Source organism: Pseudophryne corroboree, chromosome 11 (genome assembly GCF_028390025.1).
Source record: "Pseudophryne corroboree isolate aPseCor3 chromosome 11, aPseCor3.hap2, whole genome shotgun sequence".
Classification (NCBI taxonomy): domain Eukaryota; kingdom Metazoa; phylum Chordata; class Amphibia; order Anura; family Myobatrachidae; genus Pseudophryne; species Pseudophryne corroboree.
The window spans coordinates 197488670-197513575 of NC_086454.1; the positions used below are offsets into that span (position 1 = coordinate 197488670).

At 47.6% G+C, this 24906-nt stretch overlaps 1 protein-coding gene across 5 annotated transcripts in view; it reads right to left on the bottom strand.

Annotated features, from left to right (window-relative positions):
* Positions 1 to 24906, bottom strand: part of LOC134969314 (EH domain-binding protein 1-like protein 1) — a 292891-nt gene that overhangs the window by 115449 nt on the left and 152536 nt on the right. For all 5 annotated transcript variants that reach the window (XM_063945182.1, XM_063945181.1, XM_063945179.1 and 2 more), the window contains exon 3: positions 16142 to 16237. In XM_063945182.1, coding sequence (XP_063801252.1) covers positions 16142 to 16237 — 96 coding nt within the window. The remainder of the gene's footprint in view (positions 1 to 16141; positions 16238 to 24906) is intronic.

Genomic DNA, 24906 nt, shown 5'->3' on the forward strand with positions numbered 1-24906 from the left:
GTAGCCACAGTAAGTCTGGATAGACGAACGGTTCTTGTTGAAGAAGATTCTTGAGAAGCGGCAGAGGCCAGGGGTCCTCCAGAGACATGGTCAGGAGGTCTGCATACCAGGCCCGTCGAGGCCAATCCGGCATAATTAGAATTGCCTGAACGCTTTCCCTTTTGAGTCCTTTTAGAACTCTGGGAATGAGAGGGATTGGAGGAAACAGGTATACGAACTGGTAAGACCATGGCGCCGTCTGAGCGTCCACTGCTGCAGCCTGTGGATCCCTCGTTCTGGAACAGTAACAGTGAAGCTTCTTGTTGAGACAAGAAGCCATCAGGTCTATCTGCGGACAGCCCCACCAGTGAACCAGTTGTTGAAACACCTGAGGGTGAAGGCCCCATTCCCCCGGATGGAGGTCATGCCTGCTTAGGAAGTCTTCTTCCCAATTGTCCACGCCTGGAATGAATAAGGCGGAGATGGCCATTGCATTGGCTTCCACGCAGAGGAGTATCTGCGACACCTCTCGCATTGCGGCCCTGCTTTTTTCATTCCTCCTTGCCGGTTTATGCACGCCACCGGCGTGGCGTAGTCCGACTGCACCTGGATGGCTTGATTTCGGAGAAGAGAGTAGGCTTGCAGAAGAGCATTGTAAATTGCCCTGATTTCCCGAACATTTATCGGGAGTGCAGATTCCTGACTAGACCACTTCCCCTGGAACTGAGCCCCCTGGGTCACAGCCCCTCAACCTTGGAGGCTGGCATCTGTTGTCAGTATAATCCAAGTTTGGGTACCAAAACTCCGACCCTCCATGAGGTGAGAGACTTATAGCCCCCATAATAGGGAGATCCGTGCTTTTGGCGACAGATCTACATATACTCTGCTGCATGTGCAGGTGAGACCCTGACCACTTGTGCAGCAGATACAGCTGAAACGGATGGGCATGAAATCTGCTATACTGGATTGCCTCGTAATAGGCTACAATTTTGCCCAGTAGGTGGATGCAAAGATGAATTGAGATCTTCCGGGGTCTGAGCACCGAGCGGACCATAGCCTGGATAGTCAGGGCCTTGTCCATTGGAAGGAATACCTTCTGAAACACTGTATCCAGTATCATACCCAGGAACTCAATTCTCTGAGATGGTTCCAGGTGAGATTTTTGGAAATCCAGGATCCAGCCATGTTCTGTAAGAAGGCGAATAGCCAAGCCAATGCTGTGTAGTAGACGCTCCCTGAACACTGCCTTTATCAGGAGATCTTCAAAGTAGGGGACTATGTTGACTCCCATCTTGCGTAATTTCAGCATCATCTCCACCATGACCTTTGTGAACACCCTCGGAGCTGTGGAGAAACCAAAGAGTAAGGCCTGACACTGCAAGTGGTCGTCCAGTATAGCGAACCCGAGGTAAGCCTGATAAGGAGGCCATATTGGGATGTGCAGGTAAGCATCCTTGATATCTAGGGACACTAGGAACTTCCTCCTCTTCCATACCAGAGATCACCGCCCTCAGGGACATCTTGTACTTGAACACACGTAGATATGGGTTCAAAGATTTTAGGTTGAAGATGGGCCGTACCAAAGCGTCCGATTTCGGTAAAACAAATAGACTGGGGTAAAAACCCCTGTGGTGTAATGGAGGAGGCACTGGGACCACAACCCCCGTTTGTAGCAGTTTTTGAATGGCGTCTTGCAAAGTAACCCTTGCTACGGGTGAAGCTGATAAGCTTGACTTGAAGAATCTGGGAGGAGGAAGTGCCTGAAATTCCAATCGGTAACCTTGGGATATGAGGTCCCTCACCAAAGGATCCCGACAGGACTGTGCCCACACATGGGCGAAGTGGTGAAGGCGAGCACCTACCTGAAAGTCGCCCTGCTGCTGGTGCCAACCGTCATGCAGAGGGTTTAGTGGAGGAGGATCTAGAGGCCTGGTCCAGGGATCCAGCAGCCACTGGTTTACAGGACTTACCGCGATTTCCTCTAGCAGCATTTGAGGCACCACTGGCTTTGAATCTGAGTTTGGCCACACAAAAGGACTGCAGAGAGGGCCCAGGGTAGGGACGTCTAGCAGGAGGCGCAGCAGACGGCAGATTGGTAGACTTACCGGCTGTTGCTTGGGAAATCCATTTGTTCAGTTCTTCCCCAAACAAGGCATCCCCTGTAAAAATAAGATTTTCCACACCCTTCTTGGAATCCGCTGACCATTGTCGCAGCCATAGAGCCATGCAAGCCGAGATCGCCATAGCTGTGGTACAGCCATTGTTGAGACATAATTCTTTAACGGCCTCACTCATAAAACTTGTAGCATCCTGGATATGATGCAGTAGTAAGATGATCCCATCCTGAGGCAGGGAGTCAAACCCCCTTATTATATTCTCAGACCATTTTACCATGGCTCTAGAAATCCAGCCGCAAGCTATAGTGGGCCTTTGTGCTACACCCACCGCAGTATAAATTGATTTGAGTGTAGTCTCAATTTTGCAGTCAGCTTGGTCTTTGAAAGAGATAGCCCCAGGTACAGGCAGTACAATCTTACATGACAGCCTGGACACTGAGGTATCCACAGGATTTACCCATACTTTCCTATCCTCAGGAGGGAAAGGAAAGGAATTTAGTAACCATTTAGGAGTTTGGTATTTCTTGTCAGGATTGACCCACGCCTCTTTGGAAAGGGAATTAAATTCCTTTGATATAGGAAAGGTGGCAGAGGATTTTGGGTTAACATTAAAAAGCAATTCCTCTTCTGGTTTTGTCTCCTTATCCGGTATGTTGAGGACTTCTCTAATAGAATAAATCAGGGCCTCAACACCTGTAGACAGAGAATTATCATCTTCCATGTCTAGCTCTCCCTCATCCAGCTCTGGTAGTTCAGAATCAGAGTCAGACTGGAGCACTTGTGGAAGCGTGCGCTTATGAGAGACCAACAGAGGGGGCTGTGGAGCCTGTCTGTGGTCAGCAGCCTTGAGTAAAAAATCATCTACAGATTGTTTAAGGGTCTGCCTTTCCTGTCTTGTTGTAGCTAACTCTGTATTAATATTAGTAATCATGCCTTTGAATGATTCTAATCACTCAGGTTCATGCATACTACTACCTTGGGAAGGCAGAGAACACTGGGTACACAGGAGAGACCCCCCCCCCCCCCCCCCCCCAGAGAAGGTGTAAACTTAGTATTACATGAGGGACACAGTATTTTTCCCAGACATTCTTTTTACAGAAAAACACAGAGTTAGGTGAATAAACACAGTGCAGTGACAATACAGAGGGTGAAACAACACAACAACCCCAGACAGTCAGTATGGAGTGACACAGAGAGGAATGGGACCAGCACACAATATATCACTCAGAGCAGCGCCCTGCTGGATGTATGTATGTATATATATATATATATATATATATACATTTAGCAAGAAAGCGGTGTCCCCGCCGCTTGTATGCGCCCCCCTCTCTATAAAAACCCTGGTACCAGTACAATTGGTTATTCAGCAGGGTCAGTGGAGGAGAAGCTTCAGCAAGCAGCCTGGCAGTCAGCAGCAGCAGGAAACAGCGCCTTTCAGCCTCTGGTCCCACTCTCCATGAAGTCCCTCCACCTCTTTGGCGTGCGGTCCCTTACAGATTATACACGCTGTATACATGGATATTTTTTGTAAAAAGGAGTGTAATATCCTTTACCTCAGCGCCAGTCTGGGGTACGCAGCGGGCACCGCAGCTCGCAGTCTGGTGACCGCCACACCCTAATGCTGCCACTTGTCACCGGGGACCCGCTAAACGGGACCCCGCTGTCATCACTCACCGCACCACGTCTACTTCAGCACCTGTTAGGTTGGTGGCATGCTGCCGGCATGTGCGCACACCCTGGCGGTATGTGAAACAGCTTAATGACCTGTCAGCGGGGATACGAACCATTAACTCTACAGGAAGTCTGTTCGGTCCCCACCCTAAGTCCCACAACGCAGGCAGACTGGTTGCCAACCAGTGCTGCCTGAAAATAACAAACTAAAGAAAAGTTCTGAAGAAAACTCTCTAGAGCTCCAGAGGAATGCACCCGGCTCCTTTGTCACATTTTTCTAAACTGTCTGGTAGAGGGGCATAGAGGGGAGGAGCCAGCACACACTAATGTTTTCAAAGTGCCAGGCTCCAATGGACCCGATCTATACCCCCATGGTACTAATGTCACCCCAGTTACCACTAGGACATTAGAGAAATATATAAATTAACATTTGTAAAATATCATCATCCTGCCATCCCGCCCCCCAAACATTGCGGACATCTCATAATCGGACCATTGAACCATCGCAACTTTGATTTCCCCAGCCACCAGGTACACACTGGGTTGGCTGAGGGGGTGTTAATTTACATTTCAAAGGCGGTTGCTCCTATGTGACCGCCGGATGGGGGGTCCTGCTGAGTTGACCGATCAGCAGTGATCAGCAGCTCGGCAGACTCTGGGGGAGAGTGCAGCGATGCAGATGAAATGGTAGGTCCCTCTGTGATTGGCGGCTGCAAGAAGTATATATTCCGGCAGCTGGTCACTCTGTGCTTCTGACTGGTTGCATTATTTGTCACTGTAAACTAACAGCTCTTATTGTTGTTATGTGTTTTGTGGCAATTTGTGACCTCAGAAGGGGGATATGAAGATGGCATTGCTGTAGCTATCTGAGACAAGCGCTGAAAAACTAAGCTACAGTAGTAGAGAAAATTGGAGAAAACTAGGGATGACATCGATGTTCAAAACCATTTATGGTCTATGGCCGATGTAGAATACTTTTTTCACCCATGGTGTATAAGAAGATGGTTTCCTGCCATCGACTGTAGATGTATGCCTGATGTTCAGTTTTTTTCTCTCTGAGCTCCCGAAGTTGTCAGCCAGCGGCCCTGCACCACCCACGGCTCTTACACTGTGTGTAAAAGCTGGGAATGGGATGTCCCGCCCTTTCACGGCTCATCCCCGCCCCTGGCTCTCACACAGAAGCAGCGCCAGCCGCCACACAAAGAAGACTGCCTTTCCCATACAGGACTATGAGGACAGTGTTTTTTTTAAATATATATATATGTATATACTGTATATATATACTGTATATATATATATATATATATATATATATATATATAAAATAAGATTTTACTTACCGATAAATCTATTTCTCGTAGTCCGTAGTGGATGCTGGGGACTCCGTCAGGACCATGGGGATTAGCGGCTCCGCAGGAGACAGGGCACAAAAATAAAGCTTTAGGATCAGGTGGTGTGCACTGGCTCCTCCCCCTATGACCCTCCTCCAAGCCTCAGTTAGGATACTGTGCCCGGACGAGCGTACACAATAAGGAAGGATTTTGAATCCCGGGTAAGACTCATACCAGCCACACCAATCACACCGTACAACTTGTGATCTGAACCCAGTTAACAGTATGACAACGTAGAAGCCTCTGAACAGACGGCTCACAACAAGAACAACCCGATTTTTTTGTAACAATAACTATGTACAAGTATTGCAGACAATCCTTGGGGTGGGCGCCCAGCATCCACTACGGACTACGAGAAATAGATTTATCGGTAAGTAAAATCTTATTTTCTCTAACGTCCTAGTGGATGCTGGGGACTCCGTCAGGACCATGGGGATTATACCAAAGCTCCCAAACGGGCGGGAGAGTGCGGATGACTCTGCAGCACCGAATGAGAGAACTCCAGGTCCTCTTTAGCCAGGGTATCAAATTTGTAGAATTTTACAAACGTGTTCTCCCCCGACCACGTAGCTGCTCGGCAGAGTTGTAATGCCGAGACCCCTCGGGCAGCCGCCCAGGATGAGCCCACCTTCCTTGTGGAATGGGCCTTGACAGATTTAGGCTGTGGCAGGCCTGCCACAGAATGTGCAAGTTGAATTGTGCTACAAATCCAACGAGCAATCGTCTGCTTAGAAGCAGGAGCACCCAGCTTGTTGGGTGCATACAGTATAAACAGCGAGTCAGATTTTCTGACTCCAGCCGTCCTTGAAATATATATTTTCAATGCCCTGACAACGTTCAGCAACTTGGAATCCTCCAAATCGCTAGTAGCCGCAGGCACCACAATAGGCTGGTTCAGGTGAAACGCTGACACCACCTTAGGCAGAAAATGAGGACGCGTCCGCAGTTCTGCCCTGTCCGAATGGAAAATCAGATATGGGCTTTTATACGATAAAGCCGCCAATTCTGACACTCTCCTGGCTGAAGCCAGGGCCAGTAGCATGGTTACTTTCCATGTAAGATATTTCAAATCCGCCGATTTGAGTGGCTCAAACCAATGGGATTTGAGAAAATCCAAAACTACATTAAGGTCCCACGGAGCCACTGGGGGCACAACCGGGGGCTGTATATGTAGTACTCCTTTTACAAAAGTCTGGACTTCAGGAACTGAAGCCAATTCTTTCTGGAAGAAAATCGACAGGGCCGAAATTTGAACCTTAATGGACCCCAACTTGAGGCCCATAGACAATCCTGTTTGCAGTACAGAAATGTAGGAATCGACCCAATTGAAATTCCTCCGTGGGGGCCTTCCTGGCCTCACACCACGCAACATATTTTCTCCAAATGCGGTGATAATGTTGTGCAGTCACCTCCTTCCTGGCTTTAACCAGTGTAGGAATGACCTCTTCTGGAATGCCTTTTTCCCTTAGAATTCGGCGTTCAACCGCCACGCCGTCAAACGCAGCCGCGGTAAGTCTTGGAATAGACACGGTCCCTGCTGAATCAGGTCCCGTCTTAGAGGTAGAGGCCACGGATTTTCCGTGAGCATCTCCTGAAGTTCCGGGTACCAAGTTCTTCTTGGCCAATCCGGAGCCACGAGTATCGTTCTTACTCCCCTTTGCCGTATAATTCTCAGTACTTTGGGTATGAGAGGCAGAGGAGGAAACACATACACTGACTGGAACACCCACGGTGTTACCAGAGCGTCCACAGCTATTGCCTGAGGGTCTCTTGACCTGGCGCAATACCTGTCCAGTTTTTTGTTGAGGCGAGACGCCATCATATCCACCTTTGGTTTTTCCCAACGGTTCACAATCATGTGGAAGACTTCTGGATGAAGTCCCCACTCTCCCGGGTGTAGATCGTGTCTGCTGAGGAAGTCTGCTTCCCAGTTGTCCACTCCCGGAATGAACACTGCTGACAGTGCTATCACATGATCTTCCGCCCAGCGAAGAATCCTTGCAGCTTCTGCCATTGCTCTCCTGCTTCTTGTGCCGCCCTGTCTGTTTACGTGGGCGACTGCCGTGATGTTGTCCGACTGGATCAACACCGGCTGACCCTGAAGCAGGGGTTTTGCCAGGCTTAGAGCATTGTAAATCGCTCTTCGCTTCAGTATATTTATGTGAAGAGACATCTCCAGGCTTGACCATACTCCCTGGAAGTTTCTTCCCTGTGTGACCGCTCCCCAGCCTCTCAGACTGGCATCCGTGGTCACCAGGACCCAGTCCTGTATGCCGAATCTGCGGCCTTCTAACAGATGAGCACTCTGCAACCACCACAGAAGAGACACCCTTGTCCGTGGCGATAAGGTTATCCGCTGATGCATCTGCAGATGCGATCCGGACCATTTGTCCAGCAGATCCCACTGAAAAGTTCGTGCGTGGAATCTGCCGAATGGGATTGCTTCGTAAGAAGCCACCATCTTTCCCAGGACTCTTGTGCATTGATGCACAGACACTTTTCCTGGTTATAGGAGGTTCCTGACAAGTTCGGATAACTCCTTGGCTTTCTCCTCCGGAAGAAACACCTTTTTCTGAACCGTGTCCAGAATCATTCCCAGGAACAGCAGACGTGTTGTCGGGGTCAACTGAGATTTTGGAAAATTCAGAATCCACCCGTGTTGTTGCAGCACTACTTGGGTTAGTGCTACTCCGTCCTCCAGCTGTTCTCTGGACCTTGCCCTTATCAGGAGATCGTCCAAGTAAGGGATAATTAATACGCCTCTTCTTCGCAGAAGAATCATCATTTCGGCCATTACCTTGGTAAAGACCCGAGGTGCCGTGGACAATCCAAATGGCAGCGTCTGAAACTGATAATGACAGTTTTGCACCACGAACCTGAGGTACCCTTGATGTGAAGGGCAAATTGGGACATGCAGGTAAGCATCTTTTATGTCCAGGGACACCATAAAGTCCCCTTCTTCCAGATTCGCTATCACTGCTCTGAGTGATTCCATCTTGAACTTGAATTTTTGTATGTACAGGTTCAAAGATTTCAGATTTAGAATAGGTCTTACCGAGCCGTCCGGCTTCGGTACCACAAATAGCGTGGAGTAATACCCCTTTCCCTGTTGTAGGAGGGGTACCTTGACTATCACCTGCTGAGAAAACAGCTTGTGAATGGCTTCCAATACCGTCACCCTGTCTGAGGGAGACGTTGGCAAAGCAGACTTTAGGAACCGGCGAGGGGGAGACTTCTCGAATTCCAACCTGTAACCCTGAGATACTACCTGCAGGATCCAGGGGTCCACCTGTGAGCAGGCCCACTGCGCGCTGAAATTCTTGAGTCGACCCCCCACCGCTCCTGAGTCCGCTTGTAAAGCCCCAGCGTCATGCTGAGGGCTTTGCAGAACCCGCGGAGGGCTTCTGTTCCTGGGAAGGTGCTGCTTGCTGCCCTCTCTTACCCTTTCCTCTGCCTCGGGGCAGATATGACTGTCCTTTTGCCCGCTTGTTCTTATAGGACCGAAAGGACTGCGGTTGAAAAGACGGTGTCTTTTTCTGTTGGGAGGGGGTCTGAGGTAAAAAGGTGGATTTCCCGGCAGTTGCCGTGGCCATCAAATCCGATAGACCGACGCCAAATAATTCCTCCCCTTTATACGGCAATACTTCCATATGCCGTTTGGAATCCGCATCACCTGACCACTGTCGTGTCCATAAACTTCTTCTGGCAGATATGGACATCGCACTTACTCTCGATGCCAGAGTGCAAATATCCCTCTGAGCATCTCGCATATAAAGAAAAGCATCCTTTAATTGCTCTAAAGTCTGTAAAATACTGTCCCTATCCAGGGTATCAATATTTTCAGTCAGGGAATCCGACCAGACCACTCCAGCACTGCACATCCAGGCTGAGGCGATGGCTGGTCGCAGTATAACACCAGTATGTGTGTATATACTTTTTAGAGTAGTTTCCAGCCTCCTATCAGCTGGATCCTTGAGGGCGGCCGTAGCAGCTTAAATATATTAATATCGCCAAAAAAAGTGCCCCCCCTCTCTGTTTTACCCTGTTTCTGTAGTGCAGTGCAGGGGAGAGTCCTGGGAGCCTTCCTCACAGCGGAGCTGAGCAGGAAAATGGCGCTGTGTGCTGAGGAGAATAAGCCCCGCCCCCTATTTCGGCGGGCTCTTCTCCGGAATCTGTGAGATCTGGCAGGGGTTAAATACATCCATATAGCCTCAAAGGGCTATATGTGATGTATTTTTAGCCATAAAAAGGTATTATATATTGCTGCCCAGGGCGCCCCCCCAACGCCCTGCACCCTCCGTGACCGCTGTGTGAAGTGTGCTGACAACAATGGCGCACAGCTGCAGTGCTGTGCGCTACCTCAGGAAGACTGAAGAGTCTTCTGCCGCCTGCTTCTGGACCTCTTCCATCTTCGGCATCTGCAAGGGGGGTCGGCGGCGCGGCTCCGGGACGAACCCCAGGGTGAGACCTGTGTTCCGACTCCCTCTGGAGCTAATGGTGTCCAGTAGCCTAAGAAGCCAATGCATCCTGCACGCAGGTGAGTTCACTTCTCTCCCCTAAGTCCCTCGATGCAGTGAGCCTGTTGCCAGCAGGACTCACTGAAAATAAAAAACCTAAAAACTTTTTCTAAGCAGCTCTTTAGGAGAGCCACCTAGATTGCACCCTGCTCGGACGGGCACAAAAACCTAACTGAGGCTTGGAGGAGGGTCATAGGGGGAGGAGCCAGTGCACACCACCTGATCCTAAAGCTTTATTTTTGTGCCCTGTCTCCTGCGGAGCCGCTAATCCCCATGGTCCTGACGGAGTCCCCAGCATCCACTAGGACGTTAGAGAAATATAGTTACAGCATTAGTTCAACAATGATAAATACAAATGCAATGTACATTGGAAAAATAATTATAGTACAAGCATCATATATTTACATCACATATATGTATCGGGACCAAGTGGCATACATGAAAGAAGGCCAATGCCAGGTTAAGAATTAAGTATTATTGGTACTTTAGCGCAGTCGTGTAGGAAAAATAACAAATTAGACACAGAGAAGACATCAAGCAGTCGTGTGTGGGACTTCCCATGTCAGGAGGAGGGAATGTAAGATCAGGGAGAGGGAGAGGGTATCGGGTTGTCCTGGAGGAGCAATCGAGTTTTACACCATATTGTAGCCTAAAAGCATTTACAAATCTGAACCTTAATGTGAGAAGACAATATATCCCATGCTTTCCCACGTATCAACCAATTCTTGTACACAATTTTCATTTTGGAGATAAGACTCCACCCAGACCATGCAAAATATATAATATCATTTTGTTCTATTGTGGGGAACATAAGCACGTGGCCACATACACAGTGGCAAATGCAGGATTTGCATGGGGGGGTTTCCAGAACTGGGCGGAGCCAATCACGGGCGTGGGGACTGAGGTGACCCAGTATATGCTGGGTCCGTAAAACTAGTGTGTCTCTGTGTGTGTGTGTGTATGTATATATATATATATATATATATATATCTACACATATATATATATATATATATATATATATATCTACACACACACATATATATATATATATATACATACACACACACACACATATACACGGGTGGTCTTCAGTATGCCGGCAGTCGGGCTCCCGGCAACCAGCATACCGGCGCCGGGAGCCTGACCGCCGGCATACCGACACTTATTGTCCCTCGTGGGGGTCCACGACCCCCCTGGAGGGAGAATAGAACAGTGTGGCGCGCGTAGCGTGGCGAGCGCAGCGAGCCCGCAAGGGGCTCATTTGCGCTCGCCACACTGTTGGTAAGCCGGTATGCTGGTCGCCGGGAGGCCGGCCGCCGGGAGATCGTAGTGAACCCATATACACATATACATAGCATATTAAACATGCATACATATATATATACTAGGTGCTTCATCGCGCCCTACGGGCGCTCTTCACACCGTCGCAAGGGGCTACGCCCCCTTAACCCTTGCATGCCTTTCTGGGGTTCAATATTTGTATTATATAAAGTATTACCTGCATTCCTTTGTTAGTGGTTAAATATTGCACAATGAAAGGGCGTGCGATGGTGACGGAGGCGCAGCCCCTTGCGACGGCGTGAACAGCACCTGCAGGGCACGATGTACAGAATGTAGCGGGTGCGGGGGGGACTGCGGATGGTGTCTGTAGATGCTGCAGGTGGAGGGGGGGGCAGAAGTGGGGGTGGGGCCCGGATGGGGAAGAGTCGGGAGGTGCTGCGGGTGGGGGAGGGGCAGAGGAGTGGGGGATGCAGATTGGGGAGGGGTCCGGAGGCACTGCAGGTGGGGGAGGGGCAGGGGTGCCATGGGTGGGAGAGGGGCAGGTGTGGGGATGTTGTGGATGGGTGAAGGGTTCCGGAGGTGCTGTGGGATGGGAAGGGGCGGGAGTGCCGGGGGTGGGGTAGGGGTCCGCAGGCGCCATGGGTAGGGGAGGGGCAGGTACGGGTGGTGCGGCGCATAGGGAAGGAGGTCCGGAGGTGCTGCTGGTGGTGGAGGGGCAGGTGCGGTGGTGCCATTGGTGGGGGAGGGGTGGGTGAGGGGGGGACCGCGGATGGAGGAGGGTGTCTGCAGATGCTGCGGGTGGAGGGGGGCAGGTGTGGGGGGAGACATATAAAGGGGGTGGATGGTGGAGGGGGCCTGGAGGTGCTGTGGGTGGTGAAGGGGCGGAGGAGTGGGAGCCGCGGGTGGTGTAGGGGGTCTGGAGGCACAGCGTGTGGGGGAGGGGTGGAGGGGAAGGTGCGGAGGTGTGGTGCATTGGGGAGAGGTCTGGAGGCGCTGCGGGTATTGTACCTGCCAAAAAGGTAGTTGGAGGGTATGCAGTAACAGGGCCAGGACAGGGGTGACAGGGTCAGAACAGGGTTGACGGGGCCAGGACAGGGGTGACAGGGTCAGAAAAGGGGTGACGGGGCCAGGACAGGGGCGACGGGGCCAGGACAGAAATGACAGGGACAGGAAAGGGGTGACAGGCCAGGGTAGAGGTGGCAGGAACAGGACAGGGGTGACAGGGCCAGTATAGGGTTGACAGGGCAAGCACAGGGGTAACAGGGCCAGGATAGGGGTAACAGGGCCAGCATAAGGGTGACAGGGCCAGCATAAGGGTGACAGGGCCAGGATAAGGGTGACAGGGCCAGGATAAGGGTGACAGGGCCAGGATATGGGTGACAGGGCAAGGCCAGGGGTGACAGGGACATGACAGAACACAGGGCACGGGAGAGATTGGTATTAGGGACAAAACAGTGGTGACAGACAGATGTGTCTTACCGGAGTCACTGCTGCTGGCTGCTGCTGTTCCACTCCAACCTGTTGGGATCTGCTGCTGGTGGAGACTTGGCATGGCTGACTCTCTTAGGCTGGAGTCCTGCTTCCTCTGCCCGTCCGCATTCCCCCCCCCCCTCCTCAGTCACACACCGCAGACCTCGCGCAGCTGCCGGGCACTGGGGTAAGGGGAGACTGGGAGTGACTGGTTAGCCCCCAGGAGATGCTGCGGCTGGAGGGAGGAGGGGGTCGGAGCCTGCAAGCAGCTCGGACTTCTGCAGCGTTACCCGCCGGCTAAAGTGTGTTAAGGAGCTGGGCGCACCTCACTGTGGGTGGCAGCGCTGCAGCTAGCGGTGGGGTTGCCGGGGCTGGAGATAACAGAGGCAGTACGAAACCTGCACAGCGGCAGGTGCCCCACAAAACTGCAGCTAAGAGGCGTGGAGTGTGCCAGAAAGTGACGCTCCTCTGCGCCAGAGAGGGGGGGGGGGGGGTCAAGCACACAGTGAGCCGGTGCCCGTCTGTCTGTACGGCATACCCCCTCACACACCCCCATACCTCCCAAATGTCCCGATTTTCGCGGGACAGTCCCATTTTTTTGGGTCTGTCCCGCTGTCCCACCCGCGGGTCGCAGTGTCCCGCGGTAACGGGGGGGGGGGGTCAGTTGGAAAGCTCCTGTACTCGCTGTTCTGCTTAGCAGAGCAGCGGTGAATAGTGGAGACAGAGGGAGAGGGGGCATCAGGGGGTATGGATTAAGGTGGGGTTCCAGCAGCAGAGCCGGATTAAGGGGGGGGGGGGGCAGGGGGTACGTACCGTTGGCCCCACAGTTTTAGGGGGCCCCCCGGCTCGAGTAGCTCTGTCCCAGCTCAGAAGGCCCCCCCCCCCCGTCCTGCCAGCAACAACGGCAGCATTGTGCTACTGTCAGCACACGCTGCTGCGTGTTGGCAGGTCTGTGGTGTTGCAGGGAGGCAGCAGTCTCCCTGCTTTCTTCTGCCTGTGCGGGTGTGTAGGTGGGAACGACCACCTCCTCTGGATTTACCCCTAGCTGAGGGGCCAAAATTCCATGAAAAAAAAAACAAAAACAAAAAAACCAGAATTTGCGTAAAGGGGCGTGGCCTCGTGGGCCGCGATTAGGCCACGCCCCCAACCCACAGCAGGCACAGCAATTAGATAGGGCTCCCCTGTCTCAAGTGCCCTGCCCCCCCCGGACTCATAATCAGCCCCTGGGGGCATGCCAGCAGCTCACAGAGCGCTGGGCATGCCCCCTCATTGACGAAAACGGGGCCCTCCCGTGAAGCCATGCCCCTTTTTCGCCGAGTGTGTGTCCCTCCTTCTGCCTGAAAAAAGCTCCTGAAGAAAGCTGGGAGGTATGCAGTTGCACCCCTGACTGTGCCATGCCCATACTATCTGTTTCTGCTCCTAGTCTCCTGTAGATTTGGCCAGATCTGTGACTCATTTGACTAACTCCGCCCACTGTTGTGACTCCGCCCAGCGTTAGCAAATGAATCACAAAGTCACAGATCTGGGCTATTATATAGGAGATATATATATATATATATATATATATATATATACACACACACATACAGTACACATATATATACACATGTATATATATATATCATATTTGTGTGTGTGTGTTTATATGTATGTATGTATGTATATACATGTGTATATATGTAGGCACATGGATATATATGTACTATAATTAAAATAAAGTAAACTTTTATTGCACTTGCAAGTGCCACCAGGAAGACAGCAGGCTGCAGAGGACGCTAGACAGTCATTAATAATACTCATGCAGCTAAAAAAAAAAAAAAAAAAAAATTTTTTTTTTTTTTTTTTTTAGTGGAGGTTTTTTTTGGGTACTCGGAAACCCCCCCTGGGTGCGCCACTGATACAGTATGTAAGACAGTCTTGCGCACTGACAATGATACAGCTAGGCAGATGCAATAATCCTGGAGAAGGGATAAATAAGTGATATAGCAGTGATAAGCGCAAGGTGATAACGCACCAGCCAATCAGCTCCTAACTGTCACTTTTCAAATCCATAATGATTGGCTGGTGCTTTATAACCTTGCACTTATCATTGTTTTATCACTTCTTTATTTCTTATCCAGGTTAAGACATCTGCCCTATTAATTTTTGGGGGCCCTTACGGAAGCAATAACCCTCAGGGATGAGAATACAACCCCCTCTGAAGTGAGGAGGAAGGGGCTAACTAGATGGTGAATGGTCAATTTCAAACATTAATCCGAAATCTCTTGATCGAAAGACACTGGGTGTCATTCCGAGTTGATCGTAGCCTGCAAAATTTTGCAGGGCTACGATCATGACAATAGACATGCGGGGGGATGCCCAGCACAAGGTTATCCTGCCCCGCATGTCAGTGCCGGACCCCAACCCCCTCCCCGCAGAAGTGCAAAAGCATCGCACAGCGGCAATGCTTTTTCACCTTAGGAGTAGCTTCCGGCCAGCGCAGCTTTAGCGTGCTGGCCGGGAGCTGCTCGTCACTCCCCGGTCCGCAGCGGCTGTGTGTATGCCTGCATTGGCCGGACCGCGCCCACGAAACGGCGGGCAAATGCCTTCGTTCCGCCCCCCTTCCCCCGCCCAGCGACCGCCTCTGCCTGTCAATCAGACAGAGGCGATCGTAGCTCTGACCGATCGCAGTGTGATCGGGTCAGAATGACCCCCACTGTCAAAGGCAGTGATAAAATCAGCCATAGGGGTGACACATTTTGGGCAACTATTATCATCTGTCATTTCAATTTGAAAATGACTCTTTGGGGATACACAAGCTTTATGATATAGATTATAAAACATTTCTGTAAAAGTTATTGCAGGAGGAATCAGCTAAAGAAAGTAAAAGAACATTGATTGTTAAATGAGGAAAATGTTGCATAATCCCTGTAGAGGTTTTCAAATAGTTCAATGGGTAATGTAAGAAGTTATTATAGTGCATTAAAATAGCCTCCTGCAATGGAAGTGCACTTGTAACATCTTGTCCAGGGGGTTGGACACATCTACTGGCGTCAAATAACGAGCAATAGACCTAGCATATTGCTGAGACTGAAAGAAAGACAGACTATAAGGGGAATTTGAAAAAAAATGGCTTTAGTGGAATTTTTTACACATTGGTTTTATCAGGCAATTCAATTGCGGGCAAAAACACACAGGATCTGGGAAAAGTTCCTGAATCCATGCGTTATTGCGATTGCAGTGACAAAAAAGCGGCATTAATCAGGGATTTTGTTTCAGAAAAAAATCCCTGATAGTGCCACCTTTTACGGACAACTGAATAACCCTCGGGGGATCAATCAGCCACGATAAATTACTACGGCTAATTGGATTCCCCCCTTTCCTGGTGAAGTATTCTATACAAAGAACTAACTTGCATAAAAGAGGGATATTTGCCATTGGATCTGTCCAACAGGTGGCCAACTGTCGGTATTCCCACATCATGCAAACAAGTGTTGGGGTAAGCCGCCACACCATTCTGAAAGTCTTAACTCTTTAGCAGCAGTGAGAATTTTGAAATGTGAGGATTCAAGCAAAATCTTTTGTACAGTAAGAGGCACAGTGGTTTTTAATGGTAAATGGGTTCAAAGGATACATCTGTGACATCTCCTGCACCTACATTTGAGATATTTATACAAAAGCAGGCGATCCACATGCATTTTGGGGTTTAGTACATAGGCCCCTAGTCACTTACTCTGTAAAGTGTAGCTGTGATGTCCACATTTTCAGGAACAGGCCAAACAACAGATCCACGGAACGGGTTCCTGATCCCAGGCTGCCAGCTATGAGCCTGGGGAAAAGGACATTAAACATATGTTTATAGTTTGGCAATATTCTGCATGTCATACTGAGACAAAGAGAAGAGGCACAGAGTAGGGAGAGATGAATAAGTAGAAGATAAGAGATTGAGGTTATGAAAGAAAAATACAATTTTATTGGGTTTATAAATGTCACCTTTCTTATTAATAACCAATAATTATTACCAAAATTTACCAATACTGACAAAGTACTGTATGGGTGTATTTGCATAATTGCAAACAGAAGCAGAACCACATGGAGATGCAAATATGCCTGTCAGTGACAGCATAAAAAAACTTCCATTTTCCACAAAAACATAAAGCATTTTCAGAGATATATCGTTACCTTCATGACCATGAACGGCGTTTTGCCTTATTATACACAGCAAAACTTCGGGTAATGGGGGTAATTCCAAGTTGATCGCAGCAGGAATTTTGTTAGTAGTTGGACAAAACCATGTGAACTGCAGAGGAGGCAGATATAACATGTGCAGAGAGAGTTAGATTTGGGTGGGGTGTGTTCAATCTGCAATCTAATTTGCAGTGTAAAAATAAAGCCGCCAGTATTTACCCTGCACAGAAACAAAATAACCCACCCAAATCTAACTCTCTCTGCAAATGTTATACCTGCCCCCTCCTGCAGTGCACATGGTTTTGCCCAACTGCTAAAAATTTCCTGCTGCGATCAACTTAGAATTACCCCCAATGATAGATGGTCAACCAGTATATTTTGATGATCCTCAGTTGGCAAAACGCCAATTAGTGGTAACTCTTTCGCCAGCTCAGTCTCCTAGATCCCCTTAACTTAGATGGCATACGATACAAATAGTTTGACACATTATTCACTCTTATACTAGGTCACACGACCAAAGTACTAATGTTTAAGATACTATTCTTGGTCCCAAGGATTTCCATAACCGTTTACACTATTGTTGGATGATGTTTAATGACGATGATAATTCTTTTACCAGATCTAGGGAAACTTCCAATTTCTATAAGGGTCAGTTCACTGAGATTGGTTGTTATGGACTACCTGTTTCCCAGAAGTTTCATTAGACCTTAGGTCAAACTCAAAACATCCTTACTTAACTAATTTCAGGTTTCTATCATAGTTGCCTACCCTCCCTCATTCTGCAGGAGACTCCCTGAAGTAGCAGCAATCTCCCTGTCTCCCTGAAAAGTCCAGCAATCTCCCTCATTAATTTCAATTTTTTTATCATTCTCCATCTACTTCGCTTTTGGTTAATGGTATGAGAAGTAACAAATTGACCCTTTACAGAGGCATTCGTCAGGGTTGCCCTCGTTCTTCCTTGCTATTCAATCTATCGCTTGATCCACTATTAAGGATTCTTCAAAACTGGCCACAATTCCAGGGTGTGCAGATTAGTTCGTGTGAAATAAAAATGTCTGCTTACGCAGATGACCTTTTATTATATATCAATAACCCCCGTGAAACAGTTCCACTTATTTTGCACAAAATCAACTCTTATGGTGGCAGCTCTGGCTTGGTTATAAACGCAGACAAATCGGTGGGGATGTTGCTCGGTCCGAGTAGCTCTATTACGCAGTGGAGTTATTCATTTCCTATAAAGTGGGCTTCTTCTTCTTTAACTTATCTGGGTATAACTTTAACTAGAAATCCTTCTGACTTATATAAATGCAATATTACCAAAGCAATTAAAACTATATCTACTGAGCTAAAGGGATGGAAACATGTAACTCTCTCCTATCTTGGAAGAGCAAATTTGATCAAAATGATCACTTTCCCCAGATTACTCTATTTACAGGTCCTTCCCCTGTTACTTACCCGAAAAGATGTAAAACAAATTAATGGTCACTTTAGATCTTTTATCTGGCGGGAGAAGAGACCTCGCATTAGCTTACTCAAGTTATGCCAGACTAAGGCCAATGGAGGAATTAATTTTCCTGACGTGGTGCGATATAGTCTTGCAGCTCACTTGAGATACTTAATTGGTTGGCTCCATGGCACTAATGTATATGCAAACACATTACTTGAATCTCAACTATTGGACAATTTAAATACTGCTAGTTCTCTGCATACTCATGATCAGGACATACCGATTATATTACGAGACAACCCTCTTCTTTGGAGTACGAGGAAGGTTTGGCATATTTTGAGATCTAAAAGTGGGTTTAATGTTCAACTTTCTTTACACCTTCCCTTTTGCAATAACCCAGATTTCCAAGGCGGCATGGCAGCCCACCCCTTCACACTATGGCGGTTGGGAGGGATCAATTCCATTGGACACTTAGTCCATCTGAAGGATAAAAGACCTATCACATTTTCAGTAGCGGTGACTAAGTTTGCAAAACTCCAAAATTATCCAGTAGCATTTTTACAAGCACAACACTATATTTCTACTGTGCTAAGGGAGTTTCAAGATTTAGATTGGGATAATCCCTTAGATAATCTCATATGTCGAGGACCTCCTCACAAAAAGGCGATTTCTTCTCAATATGTATTCCTAGAAAACCCGATTGATCATACCACTATTTAATCAGGGATGGGTCAGTGGCTGGTTCACTTTCCGACCTTTTCGACCCAGGACCTTTTACGTTTTCTCAATATTTCTTGAAAACTTTTCTCTTCTAGTATGTGCCAGGAATTATTTTACAACATAATACATAGAACCTATCTATCTCCTAATAGACAGTTCCTCATGGGTTTGATTCCATCTGATAATTTTCCTAAATGTGCTCGGGGTCTTGTGGATTTATACCATTGCTTCTGCCAACAATTAGAGGCTTTTGGATGAGAGTCAAACGTGATACAGAAACTACATTGATTAACTATGTCCCTCTCTCCCCAGAATGGACCATATTCGGGTTCCCTCCAAAGTCTCAACGTATTACAAAAGGGGGGAAGAAGCTGCTTTTAGCCATAAGCTCAGCAGCTAAAAAAACAATATTGCAGAACTGGATTCATCCTATCGCCCCATCTTTTAGCCTATACAAAGAAAAACTACATAATATTTTTAGAATGGACTGGGTGGAAACTATGTTTGAAAAGGAAAAACGGGCTGGCCCATTTTTTTATGTCTGGGAACGTTATATTGCAACATAGACAATCTCAAAACGCGAGGGAATTCACAGAAGTCTACGTCTGACTTCATGGTATGGACTACGAATTTTGGAGGATGATCCTCCTATTGCTCTTGAATAATGTTTTTATTTTTTTCGAACATTATTTTGGTGGGGGAAGTGAAGGTCACACTTGTATATTCCATCATTTACAATTCTTACACAATATCTCATTATTATTATTATTTTTTTCTCTATCGGTCAGTATTAAATGAATGACATCACACTGCAATGTTAATCTTTTATTGTATTCACTTTTTTTATTTATGTTTAGTGAATGATGTGCTTTTATTCGTGCTTCAATAAAATAAAAAAAACTTTCATTTTCTATAAGCATTACCTCCTCCCACACCTACCTCCAAGATTTTGCACATTCTGTTCCCTATCTCTGGAATTCTCTACCTCTCCCCCTCAGGCTCTCCACCTCTGCACAAAACTTCAAACGGGCTCTCAAGACCCACTTCTTCACCAAACCCAGCCAAATCTCATCCTAAGCCCTCTTTCGCTTACTCACTTTCGATCCCATCTGTATCACCAGAGCCAACCCTAACCAATATGAAGCCCTAGGCAAGATTTTGGCTGGTGTCCCTAGCACCACCGCTAGTTCCGCCTCTGACCCTGCACCTCTTTCCCAGGGGTTCAGTATGGTATGCCGGCAATCGGGCTCCCGGCGACCAGCATACCGGCGCCGGGAGCCCGACCGCCGGCTTACCGACAGTGTGGCGAGCGCAAATGAGCCCCTTGCGTGCTCGCTGCGCTCGCCACGCTACGGGCACGGTGGCGCGCTAAGCGCGCCACGCTATTTTATTCTCCCTCCAGGGGGGTCGTGGACCCCCACGAGGCAGAATAAGTGTCGGTATGCCGGCTGTCGGGATTCCGACGCCAGTATACTGTGCGCCGGGATCCCGTCAGTCGGCATACTGAAGACCACCCCTTTCCCAGCACCATCACCCCTAACCCATAGCAGTCCTTATTTTAGTGTTCCTACCCTCTATATTTTAAATAGGAACAGTGCACACATTTGGCGCACAGCCCAAAAAGAGGTGTGTTTTTGCTGGTAAGGGACATGGCCACACAATAGTAACCCCAATTCAAATAACGCCACATAGTAGTACAACTTTATTCACATTTTATCATGTAATAGTGTCCCTTATTCACGTTACATCACACAGTAGTATCACTTTACCTTATAAACGTTACTCCTCACAGTAGAGCCCCTTATTCACATAACATCACACTAAATTGCTACTTATTCACATTATGCCACACCCTATTGCTCTTTATTCACATTAGACGACAAAGTAGTGCCCTTTCTATACGCAACACCACCAAGTAGAGCACATTATACACATAATTCCACATTAGTAATGCATTTATACACATAATACCACACAGTAATGCCCCTTACACATTATTAATGTCCTTATAAACATAATGCGCCTTACACATTATGACAACCTTTATTAATGCCCTTATACACATAATGTCCCTTACACATATGCTGCACATTATTAATGCCCTTATACACATAATGACACACATAATGTTCCTTACACATATACTGCACATTATGTGTGTACACATTATACACATAATGACACATATAGCACCACTTAAACATATGCCGTACATTATTAATGCCCTTATACACATAATGACACACATAGTGCCGCTTACACATTTGCTGCACATTATTAGTGCCCCTATACACATAATTACACACATACAGTAGTACCCCGTTACACATATGCCGCACATTATTAATGCCCTTATACACATAATGACACACATAGTGCCCCTTACACATATGTCGCACATTATTAATGTATTTTTACACATGACACACAATGCTCCTTACACATATGCCGAACACTACTTCACAATCAACCCACTCACACACACATAGCACTCACACTGCCGCTAACACTGTGACCTCTGCCTCTGCTTGGATACAGATGCGTCCTCATAAAATTTGCCTCAATGTTAATGCCGGGCACCTTTTTTTATGAAAATGCACCTAATTTGCATTGCTATGTGGCTAGGATGCACAAGCAGCTTCTGCTGATTAAAATGATATGCAGTATGCCTACATACTGTGTGAGACTGTGGCTGTATCTGCATATGAAATGATACATACAGAATATAGGCATGCCGCATATCATTTTAATCAGCAGAAGCTGCTGATGCACCTAGGTGTTTGCCTATGCCTAGGGCAGGCTCTGTATGTCACCCCTGTCTGTGTGCCTGTCCCCTTTAAGCTTTCATGAGCAGGGCCCTCTTCCCTCATGTGCTTTTCCATCTCTGACTTAACCTATTTTCTTTTCAATACTCCCTTCAACAGCACCAGTTATCTTCTACCCCAGGGGTGGGCAATTATTTCAGCTGGGGGGCCGCTTAACACTTCCAGTGAATAGTCGAGGGCCACACACAAAATATCTTGTAAATCGGATCTGAACTGCGCATGCACCGCAATGTGTAGGTGCGCCGGTCCGCAGCGTCGGGCAGCGATGGGATGGTACGAACAAAGTGATCGCACGGGCGATCGCAAGGTGATTGAGAGGAAGAGGACGTTTGTGAGTGGCAATTGAGCGTTTTAGAGGAGTGTCCGGAAAAACGCAGGAGGGACCAGGCGTTTGGAGGGAGAGTTTCTGACGTCAGCACTCAGCTCTGGCCCCGATCATCGCACTAGAAGAGTAAGTCCTGGGCTGCGCAGAGACTGCACAAACTTCTGTTTGTGCAGATCTCTGCAAATGCGATCTCACCCCTGCACAGCGATTTCCTCCTCCCCTGTAGGCAGCGACTACCTGATCGCAGCAGTGGAAAAATCGCCTGCTAGCGATCAGGTCTGAATTAGGCCCATAGATACGTATATAACTATAAAAACATAGTGTGGATATATATATATATATATATATATATATATATAGATATAAAACTACACAAACATACACCACAATATACATTACATACATAGTTTTTTTACAGGCAAAATCCAAGATGTCTAAAAAAACACAGTAATCCAGTAATAATTTTTTTTTTAAACAGTGCTGAAAACACCCCCTCCCCCCTCCCCTTTCTAGACCCATATAGCAGTCTCTACCCCCCTTCCCTACTGGACCCATATAGCAGTCCCTACCCCTCTTCCCCCCCTCCCCTAAACCCATATAGCAGTCCCTACCCCTCTTCCCCCTCTCCCCTAAACCCATATAGCAGTCCCCCCCCCTCCTAACCCCCCTTCCCTGAACCTATATAGCAGCTTTTACAGTTAAGCACAGATCCATTTACCTTTTTCACAGTGGCAGATCCGCTGCCTGCTGCCAGATCCCCGCTGCCTGATGCCAGATCCCCGCTGCCTGCTGCCTGATCCGCTGCCTGCTGCCCGCGGTGCCGCACAGAGTCGCTGCTGCTGCCCGCTCCTGCCGTGGCCCCGCCCCCCGTGCCGCCCAGCGCCTGACATCACAGTGGAAATCCCGGTCATCAGTGACGTGACCGGGATTTCCTCTGCGGCGCCGCGTCTGGGAGGTACGTAGTGCAATGACGAGCGGCTCAGCCAGTCGGGCCGCTTGTCATTGCACACTGTGTGGGACAGCGGGGCCAGGCAGGATCGGTTCGCGGGCCGCATCCGGCCCGCGGGCCGCTTGTTGCCCACCCCTATTCTACCCTGATATTTATTTCAGTGTTATCTGCTGACACAGCTATGTTTATATACCCTGTACTTGCCCTATATTGTCTTGAACTGTTTTCTTGTTTTGCTTATGTGTTTATGTACTCTGTAAATGGGAGCTGCGGATCCCAAGTGACGTCATATAAATAAAGGATAATAATAATACGCATAGTGTACTCAGTATAATGCCATGTCCTTTGGGGAGAGGCCCAAAAGAAAGATCATGGCACTGTATGTAGAGATGTCTTGCCCAATGCCAAGTAACACCGGGAACCTCTTGGCACACTTAAACCGACGACATCATATGGACTGCAGTTCATTCTTGCATTTGTATTGCCACAAGAATGTAGTACAAGTGTTGACCCCAATCCTAAATAATAAAGCCCTAACATAATAAATTAAATTGATTCCATTCTCTAAAATAAAAATAATTTCACCCCCATAAATAAAAATGTATTTTGTCCTATAAATACAGTGTATATAGATAGATAGCTAGGTAATAGACAGTTGCGTATCTATAATGGTTGTGGGATGTGCAATGCACATGGGTCTTGAGTCCAGGCGGGCCAACACTGCACATGTTGCACCCATTTCTTCAGTACTTACCACTTCAGAGTCCCACATCTGCTGTGGCAATGCTGTAAAATCACAGGGAAAATGGAGTGGTGGCCATTTTCCCGGCGCCTTACACATGTACAGTAGAGAAAACAACAGGGAGATGGCTGCCGCATCATTTCCCCCGGAGAGTATACTACACTCACACAGACTAAGCTTCCAACTATGGAGGAGGGAGCCTGGGCAGAGACTGCATATGGTCGTGCCCCCCTCTTTAATATGCCCCTGGTAATGGATATATCACTATTTAGTGTGCGGTCACACTCTGATATATATATATATATATATATATATATATGCACACCTTGATGTGCGTTCAATCACCCAAGATGTGACCACACACCCAAGAGTGGTATAGCTGTCTTATAAAATGGTCCCTGTTATGACGAAATGGTTCTACATGGAGATGATGTAGAAGGTGTGCGGTCGTTGGGAAATAATGCAAGGTCATATTATTAGTTTATTTTAAGTGCAGTTGTATGAGTCCCTGAAAGATCCGCCACTGATTACAGGTTCCTTTTTGTTTGCCGGCGGCCAATTACCGCATCTAAGTAGTATACAGGGATTTGCAGGGGAAATCCTATCTAACTCTCCCTACCGCTGCCTACCTGTTTGATGCTGTTTAGCAGTGCTTCTCCGTCCGGCTTGTTCCCGCTAGTGTCTTCTCGCTGTCTCGCCCGTCGGCGTGGTGGAGATGACGTGATGGAGCGCTGGATCAGGTCTCTAGCATTTACCAATGTGTTTCGGGTTATTAAGCCCTTTGTCAAGGATTGCGCCTCTGATCTGAGGTCTCCCTTTCATTTGAAAGCTTTATTGGTTAATTAATTTAATTAATAAAACATTTTTTTTTATATAAAAAAAAATGGTGATTTCTTCACATTAAAAACATTAATTTAAACAGGTATTGCGCTGTGTAAAAGTTGAGTATATGTACTATTATTATTTGTAAAGACTAAATGGAAATAATGTGTTAATTAGTGCTAATTAATTGTTCGATCTCACAGAAAAGAGTTAAAATCAAAGTCTATGTTCAGGCCTGTGGGCTCCAGTGTCTGTAAATAAAAGATCCACTTTGATTCCGTCTTTTTTAATTGCTGAGAAACATATCCACCTCTCCAGTTAGGAATTACTTTTTGGATTCCCATATATTGTAATCCCACTTGGCTTTGGTTGTGGCAGTCGTAGAAATGTTTGGAAACACTGTGTGTTTGTAGACTTCTTCTGATGTTATAGATATGTTCAGCAATCCGTATTTTCATCTTTCTTTTTGTCTGCCCCACA